Raw genomic sequence first — 9,372 nt, forward strand, 5'->3', positions numbered from 1 at the left:
TGGTTGATGAGTTATTAAAGAAGGTTACTACGAGTTATTGACTGACGGGATGAATTCAAGTCTGACATTCAGAGCTAAATATAATTACTATTCATAAATAATAGCAAATTCGTGGAATTAAAAACTTAGTTACAAATAAATTTAGTAATTAAAGCAAAAGGAAGAAGACGACGGAGCAAGAATTTTGAACAACTTATTATTAAATCATTAATTGTAGTTTAACGACCCATAAATATTGAATGAAAAGTATATAATTTGTCATGATTTTGTGCGACCTATTATTTATGTCATTTTAAATAATGATCTTTTTTTCTCTTTATTAATCATTTTAAGTATTATTTATGATTTTTTTCCCGTAATTGATCTAATTTTTTTTTCAAAAAAGGAAATAGTTAGCGCAAGTTGACTTGATAGTAAAATTGACGAACAATTTTTGAAATTTAGCTTAGATAATCACGTTATTATCGTATAATAACCAAAAATTTGTACATGAATAGTTTCAGTATGCGTAAAATATTATAGTTTTTAATGGATTTTAATAGTAACAAGGAAAAAAATTTGCATATAAAAAAACTCTTTGCTTTAAACTTTAAACAATTACGCTATGGACGCTTGTTTAATTTTGCTACAATATTTCATAAATCATTCGTCAATTTTATTTTTATTGACCAAATATGTCAAAAAATTAAAGTTCAAGGACTAAACTTGCTTAAATTATAAGTTTAGGGACCAAATACTACGCTTAAAGATTAGAGACTAACGAGCTAATAACCCCTTTTAAATTTCAGAGATCATGATCCGTTTAAGCTTTATTATGGATGTTCATGCAAAAATGTGTAGTTATCAAATTAGGTTTTTTGAATTGAATGTAATCTGTTTGCATGGAAAAAAGAACATAGAGAAAGATTTGGTTTATTTGATTGCGTGGTCTGTTTTTTCCGATATTTAAGTACCGATTCTCTTATAAGTAACAATGTGTAACCCTATAACAAATAGTATAACTTATAACCAATCTAAATGTAGCACTTTCTACCATGATAATTAGTTTAAAACAAAGAAAAAGCAAAGGGAAAAAAAGATTTGGTTAGGGAGATAGTGTAATCTGATGTCACAAGCCTCCTATATTATTATTACATATCGGCTTCTTATAAGTTACGTAGACTAGTTACTTGCATTATTACCATGAGTTGTAACTATGAAAACTCAACTCATTAATTATTTTCATTCATTTTTTATTACCAGTAATTAAAAAGGATTATTTTGAACATCAAAGCGTGATACAACAAGCATATTAGTCGTTCTGCACATACTGTGTGCTTGTATTACATATTGCAGCGCCGCCGTTCTCCACCCCGCGAAAGCTTCCGTTCGTCTAGCCCCATGACTGCCTTTTGAAACTCAGATCTTGTTTAGAGAGGGGAGATTAATTGATTTGTCTAAGAGACAGAGAGAGATAGAGAGATAGAGAGAGAGAGAGAGAGAGAGATACAGAGAGATAGAGGATATTAATAGATTTTTCTTCTTTCCAAACACAACTCCGGACATTCTGGCGGAGGAAATGGGTTGAGAAATATCAGTGATGGTGGATGGCTGAGCAATGCCGTGTGTTTTTTTTTTTTCCCTTAATTTCCAAAATATATTTTAGAGTATTATTTCTTTTGGTTATGTTATGTTTTATTAATATTTTTTCACAATACGTAAAGAAAATATCAGAGAGTGAAAGGATAATTACCTATTTTAATTAATATTTTTTCACGATATTTGGAAAAAATATATATATAAGTGATTGAAATGATAGTTACCTAATTAAATAAGATTTAATTAGGTTCAATATTTTTAAAATTGTAATTTTATAATAAAACTATATTGCATTACTGTGCACACCCAAACCCTATAAAAAGATATTCCTAGAAATGATTTTTTAAATTCTTATACATAATAACCAAACTTGATAATATAAGTTTCTTGAGAATCATTTTACTCTCTATCAATTTTTAGTAATATAATCTCTACTCATTACTGCATATCAAACGCTCCCATTATATGGTGTATGCCTACGTATTAAACTATGATCACCATTAATTACTATGTCATTTAATGATGGACTCACATAATTTTTTAATGTAATATTTCATTCTTCGATTCATCAGAACTTATCGTTCAACCCAAAAATGAATTAAAAAAAAACAATATCCTTTTAATATCAACATCCACTTTTAATTTTTTTCAAAGCTTTTATTTATTTCCATCATGTTTGTCATGTCTATATAAAGACCACCATACAGAATGCAAGAGAATGTAGAAGTAACTAAGAATGGAAACTCATCAAAATCTCTCTCTCTTATTACTCTTTGTGCCCTATTTGTTGGCATGCAGTGTTGCTCAACTTGATCGTGGTATTAGTCGGTCAGATTTTCACTGACATAAATAATGTGTCTAAATATTAGCGTTTTATTGAATGAGTGTACCACATAAATAAAATGAGTGTACTGCATAATGTTTCATTGATCCCCTGAATAATTTCTGGAGCAGTACTAGTAGGTTGCTGAATAAGTTTGCCAGCTGTAATGAAAAGAAATTAGCAAGACGCGAAATTACACTAATTAAATAGTAATATTATTAGTGGTTGATGAGTTATTAAAGAAGGTTACTACGAGTTATTGACTGACGGGATGAATTCAAGTCTGACATTCAGAGCTAAATATAATTACTATTCATAAATAATAGCAAATTCGTGGAATTAAAAACTTAGTTACAAATAAATTTAGTAATTAAAGCAAAAGGAAGAAGACGACGGAGCAAGAATTTTGAACAACTTATTATTAAATCATTAATTGTAGTTTAACGACCCATAAATATTGAATGAAAAGTATATAATTTGTCATGATTTTGTGCGACCTATTATTTATGTCATTTTAAATAATGATCTTTTTTTCTCTTTATTAATCATTTTAAGTATTATTTATGATTTTTTTCCCGTAATTGATCTAATTTTTTTTTCAAAAAAGGAAATAGTTAGCGCAAGTTGACTTGATAGTAAAATTGACGAACAATTTTTGAAATTTAGCTTAGATAATCACGTTATTATCGTATAATAACCAAAAATTTGTACATGAATAGTTTCAGTATGCGTAAAATATTATAGTTTTTAATGGATTTTAATAGTAACAAGGAAAAAAATTTGCATATAAAAAAACTCTTTGCTTTAAACTTTAAACAATTACGCTATGGACGCTTGTTTAATTTTGCTACAATATTTCATAAATCATTCGTCAATTTTATTTTTATTGACCAAATATGTCAAAAAATTAAAGTTCAAGGACTAAACTTGCTTAAATTATAAGTTTAGGGACCAAATACTACGCTTAAAGATTAGAGACTAACGAGCTAATAACCCCTTTTAAATTTCAGAGATCATGATCCGTTTAAGCTTTATTATGGATGTTCATGCAAAAATGTGTAGTTATCAAATTAGGTTTTTTGAATTGAATGTAATCTGTTTGCATGAAAAAAGAACCTAGGGGAAGGTTTGGTTTATTTGATTGCGTGGTCTGTTGTTTCCGATATTTAAGTACCGATTCTCTTATAAGTAACAATGTGTAACCCTATAACAAATAGTATAACTTATAACCAATCTAAATGTAGCACTTTCTACCATGATAATTAGTTTAAAACAAAGAAAAAGCAAAGGGAAAAAAAGATTTGGTTAGGGAGATAGTGTAATCTGATGTCACAAGCCTCCTATATTATTATTACATATCGGCTTCTTATAAGTTACGTAGACTAGTTACTTGCATTATTACCATGAGTTGTAACTATGAAAACTCAACTCATTAATTATTTTCATTCATTTTTTATTACCAGTAATTAAAAAGGATTATTTTGAACATCAAAGCGTGATACAACAAGCATATTAGTCGTTCTGCACATACTGTGTGCTTGTATTACATATTGCAGCGCCGCCGTTCTCCACCCCGCGAAAGCTTCCGTTCGTCTAGCCCCATGACTGCCTTTTGAAACTCAGATCTTGTTTAGAGAGGGGAGATTAATTGATTTGTCTAAGAGACAGAGAGAGATAGAGAGAGAGAGAGAGAGAGAGATACAGAGAGATAGAGGATATTAATAGATTTTTCTTCTTTCCAAACACAACTCCGGACATTCTGGCGGAGGAAATGGGTTGAGAAATTTCAGTGATGGTGGATGGCTGAGCAATGCCGTGTGGTTTTTTTTTTTCCCTTAATTTCCAAAATATATTTTAGAGTATTATTTCTTTTGGTTATGTTATGCTTTATTAATATTTTTTCACGATATTTGGAAAAAATATATATATAAGTGATTGAAATGATAGTTACCTAATTAAATAAGATTTAATTAGGTTCAATATTTTTAAAATTGTAATTTTATAATAAAACTATATTGCATTACTGTGCACACCCAAACCCTATAAAAAGATATTCCTAGAAATGATTTTTTAAATTCTTATACATAATAACCAAACTTGATAATATAAGTTTCTTGAGAATCATTTTACTCTCTATCAATTTTTAGTAATATAATCTCTACTCATTACTGCATATCAAACGCTCCCATTATATGGTGTATGCCTACGTATTAAACTATGATCACCATTAATTACTATGTCATTTAACGATGGACTCACATAATTTTTTTAATGCAACATTTCATTCTTCGATTCATCAGAACTTATCATTCAACCCAAAAATGAATTAAAAAAAAAAAACAATATCCTTTTAATATCAACATCCACTTTTAATTTTTTTCAAAGCTTTTATTTATTTCCATCATGTTTGTCATGTCTATATAAAGACCACCATACAGAATGCAAGAGAATGTAGAAGTAACTAAGAATGGAAACTCATCAAAATCTCTCTCTCTTATTACTCTTTGTGCCCTATTTGTTGGCATGCAGTGTTGCTCAACTTGATCGTGGTATTAGTCGGTCAGATTTTCCACTTGACTTCATATTCGGAGCATCATCAGCTGCTTATCAGGTATATGCATCAAATTCTAGTTGTTTATATCATATTTTATAGTTTATACCACTTATAATATGTGGCATTACATTGCTTAATTTGTTTTTCTATTAAAAGTATGAAGGAGCGGCGGATATTGGTGGAAGAAAACCCAGTATATGGGATACCTTCACTGAGAATTATCCAGGTCTAATACAAATTTATACTCTTTTATTTTTCATGTACAGTATATAATCGTACTTCTATCTAATTACATTTCTTTCCATTCTCATGAATTTAACAGAAAAAATAGCTGACAGAAGCTCTGGAAAAGTTGCAGAAGAATTCTATTATAGATATGAGGTTTAAAGTGCTTGACTTGCTAACTATGTAATAAAAGAATATATATATATACCTATTGAAAAACAAAGAAGAAATATACTTTTTGTCTACTTGGGATTTTCAAATATGATCGATCTATGTTTTAATAATTCAAGATGCATTTTTATTAGTTTTAGTCTCAAAATGCTTAAATTTTTTTCAGAGCGACATCCTCCGACTGAAAAAAACGGGTTTCAACTCCTTTAGATTCTCTATATCTTGGTCTAGAGTATTACCAAGTAAGTTTTATTCTTTGTATTAGCTAATATATATTTATGAATTTCTGAGTAAGTATCGATTTTTTATCTAAAAATAATGAAGCTTACTTTCGATTTTAGATGGACGTGGGCAACCGAATCTTGATGGCATCAAATTTTACAAAAGTCTCTTGGAGACGCTTAATAGAAATGGTTAATTTCATAACTTCTTATTTGTCCTTTAAGTATTCATCATATTTGACTCATAACGTGGGTTTGATAATTCTCAATCCTACTAGTTTGATTTCCTTTGATAATTTGTTTTGATCTGACTTTCTTTTCTTTTTATAAGTAGGCATCAAACCAGTAGTGACTTTATTTCACTGGGATCTGCCTCAAGCTCTAGAAGATGAATATGGTGGATTTTTGAGCCCGAAGTTCGTGTAAGACATCATATACATACATATATATGTATATATACACACACATATAGTAGAATCTATGTACAGATCAAAATATTACATAAGAAATTACCATTATGCCAATTATTAATAAGTTTCTCTTATTTTATAGGGATGATTATCTCGCATATGTGGATTTTTGCTTCAGAACATTTGGCCATTATGTGAAAAGTTGGATTACATTTAATGAGCCAGTTATTTTTACTACCAAAGCGTATGAATTTGGTGTTTTCGCACCTGGACGATGTTCTCATTATAATGGAAATTGCACTAATGGGAACTCAGCAACAGAACCTTACATCGTGATTCACCATTTAATTCTCGCTCATGCAAAAGCAGTGGACTTGTATAGAAAGAAATACAAGGTCAGCAGTTATCTATCGGTAAAATCAAGATCTGTTGTCACATTTTTATGCCGGTTACTGTGTGTATTTACTCATATAATTGAAACTATAATTTTAGATAAAAGGTATTTGTTTCAAACAATTTATATTGTTCAAAGAAAGTACTATCATATATTATAAGTACAGAATAGCGCACGTGTTTATAACTAAACGTAAACACATATGATATTTCTTTTCCTATAAGATATTTATAATGTTAGAAAATATAAAAATTTATTATATGCCTTGTTTATTCCTTTCAGGAACTTCAAAAGGGAAATATAGGAATAACAATACAATCTTTATGGGTCGTACCAAAATTTCGTACACCTGAATCTTGTTTGGCAGCCTATAGAGCCCTAGACTTCTCGCTTGGATGGTGAGACTCATCTAACATATATATGTCACTTATTATAGGTCTTCTAAACAATAATTTGTTCTTGCAATGATGTCTAAATAGTTCGATTTTCTAATGACTGCCTCAGGTTCAACATAAAAGTACAATAAAATTATAAAAGTCACATTATACTCAAGTGATTATTATTGATTAATTGATTATTGTATACATATACCATGACTTATTCAGGGTTTTTCACCCAATTACATTCGGAGACTATTCAGAAATTATGAAATCTTTGGTTGGATGCCGATTGCCTAAATTTACTGAAGATGAATCGAAACTAATAAAAAAGTCGTACGATTTCTTGGGTCTAAATTATTATACTGCAAGATATGCGGAGGATTCAAATGTCTCATGCGTTATAAATCAAGGTCCTTATGGTGATAGTCGTGTTAATCTGACAGGTAATTGAGTCCAGTATATATTATCATACAGTTTATTGTCTCTAGAACTAATAAATGTGGATTAGATAATAATATTTTAAATCTTTAATGTTCATGCCTAATAAAATGATACAGATTCCAAAGATGGTGTACCTATTGGGCAGAAGGTACTTTCTTTCCTTCCATTTATCTTTTCTTTTTTTGTGTATATATGAACGAATTGTTACCTTAAATTATTTAAGCAACATTAAGAAAATTTATTCAAATTCATGATTCTGATTCTAAGTGCACAAAATTCCAACTTACAATTGATGATGTAGATTGATGGAACGTGGATGAACGTTTATCCACAAGGAATTGAAGAATTGGTGTTGTACATAAAAGAAAATTACAACAACCCTCCTATTTACATCACTGAGAATGGTAAATTATAATTAATTCCTCTACTTTTTGTTTTATTTTTTGTTCTTTTTTTAATTAAAATCATAAAGCAGGACTAATTCATGTGCATTTTTAATACATTTGTATTTGATATATTGTTCTTGATCAAAAATTAATTATAAATATGGTTTTATTGTTATTGCAGGAGTTCCTGATCCCATCAATAGTACTAGTCTCAATGATGTTGGAAGAATAGATTACTATCGTAGTCATCTACAACATCTCTTAAAGGCTATTAAGTAAGCGCCAATATTTGCACTCTTATTTTGTTACATAACATTTAAATATATAGTATTACTTTGTCAAAGCAGAATATATATATATATATATATAAATTTTAGGCTTTTAATCAATATAATTGTACTTTCTAACATTGTTATCATGTGTTAGGCTTTTAATCTATGTTGAGCTTATAATGTATCATTATTTTAGCTATAAGATATTGATCAGGAAATTGTAATAAATTAGATAGTTGGTCGAAAGAAAAAAGTCTACGATAATTAATGAGATTAGATTCTTATACCACCACATTATTAAATTTTTATATATGATAAGTAACTACTATGTAAACGTAACCGTTAAAAGCTTGTCCTTATATGTAATTATATAATTACATAAAATGTAAACTATTGTTTGCTCATGTCCAAAACAATTATAAACCATTTGGGAGAAGTAGTAATTAAACTAATTTATCATACTACTTTGGGTAAGCAATTATTGTTGGCTCATACTGGCCTTTGGGTAATTAAGAATATGTGGACCTTAATTTAATTTCTGTTATCATTAATCATGCATCCTAATTTACCATTGGAACCGTAATGGCTAAATAATCATTAATGCTTTAGGTACTGACACCCAATTGTTTGGACAGGGCTGGAGCCAACGTGAAGGGGTTCTATATTTGGACATTTCTTGATGACTTTGAGTGGAATTCCGGTTACACTTATAAATTTGGCATCTACCACATTGATCGCAAAAATAACTTGACAAGAATCCCCAAACGTTCTGTTGAATGGTTTAGAGAATTCTTCAAGACCATTCCCAGAGTCATGAATATTCATGAGGAGCCAATAACTTCTTCATTTCTCACTGCAGCCTAATTAAAGAAATACATATGATCTTAAAATATATGTCTTTAAAATAAATGCTGTTGAAGAAGAAAATTAGTATTTATGTGAACAAAAGCTACTTCGAGTTTCAGTGTGTGAGAATAATATTATCTATCATGTACTTGTGTTGTGTGAGACTTTATATATAAGGAAATAAAATGCCTTTACGTGCTTGTTTATTATAATTAGTTATTATTGTTAAGCCAAATTAGTCTTAGGCCTTGTGATTAATATTGCCATTCCTTTTTTGTCCTGTTGCATTAGTAATTTGCTTTGTATAAGTGGTCCACAGGCTCCTTTTATGACACGTATATAGTTGGTTATACTTCTTTCTTGCCTCTTTGTATAAAGCCTGAGCTACTTTGCTATTTTGTAAAGATTCAAGACATAATGAAATAATATAGAACATTCTTTGTCCTTTGCAAATTATTTTATTTAACTTGGTATCAGAGAAATTTCTCTTTCTCGATCCTATGGCCTCTGAAACATCCCCATCTGAGATTTCATCTTCTCAAGCTACCCAAATTTCTAATTCTACTCCTTCTGCAAATCCATCCCAATTTCCTAGTTCAATCACTACCATTCCTACTGTAAACCCTCAGCTATCTATCAAGCTAGATGATGACAATTTCCTATTGTGGAAG

General features: G+C 29.5%; 1 protein-coding gene across 1 annotated transcript; it reads left to right on the top strand.

Moving 5' to 3' along the window:
- Positions 1-4,868: 4,868 nt before the first annotated feature.
- LOC112092741 (beta-glucosidase 17-like) lies at positions 4,869-8,913 on the top strand. The gene is made up of 13 exons (XM_024169616.1): positions 4,869-5,012; positions 5,112-5,181; positions 5,278-5,336; positions 5,518-5,593; positions 5,693-5,764; positions 5,907-5,994; positions 6,125-6,377; positions 6,659-6,774; positions 6,982-7,199; positions 7,314-7,345; positions 7,499-7,601; positions 7,765-7,858; positions 8,491-8,913. The coding sequence occupies exons 1-13, from the start codon at positions 4,869-4,871 to the stop codon at positions 8,717-8,719; spliced, it is 1,554 nt and encodes a 517-aa protein (XP_024025384.1). The 3' UTR covers positions 8,720-8,913.
- Positions 8,914-9,372: the final 459 nt, after the last annotated feature.

The sequence above is a fragment of the Morus notabilis genome, unplaced genomic scaffold (genome assembly GCF_000414095.1).
Source record: "Morus notabilis unplaced genomic scaffold, ASM41409v2 Scaffold765, whole genome shotgun sequence".
NCBI lineage: Eukaryota > Viridiplantae > Streptophyta > Magnoliopsida > Rosales > Moraceae > Morus > Morus notabilis.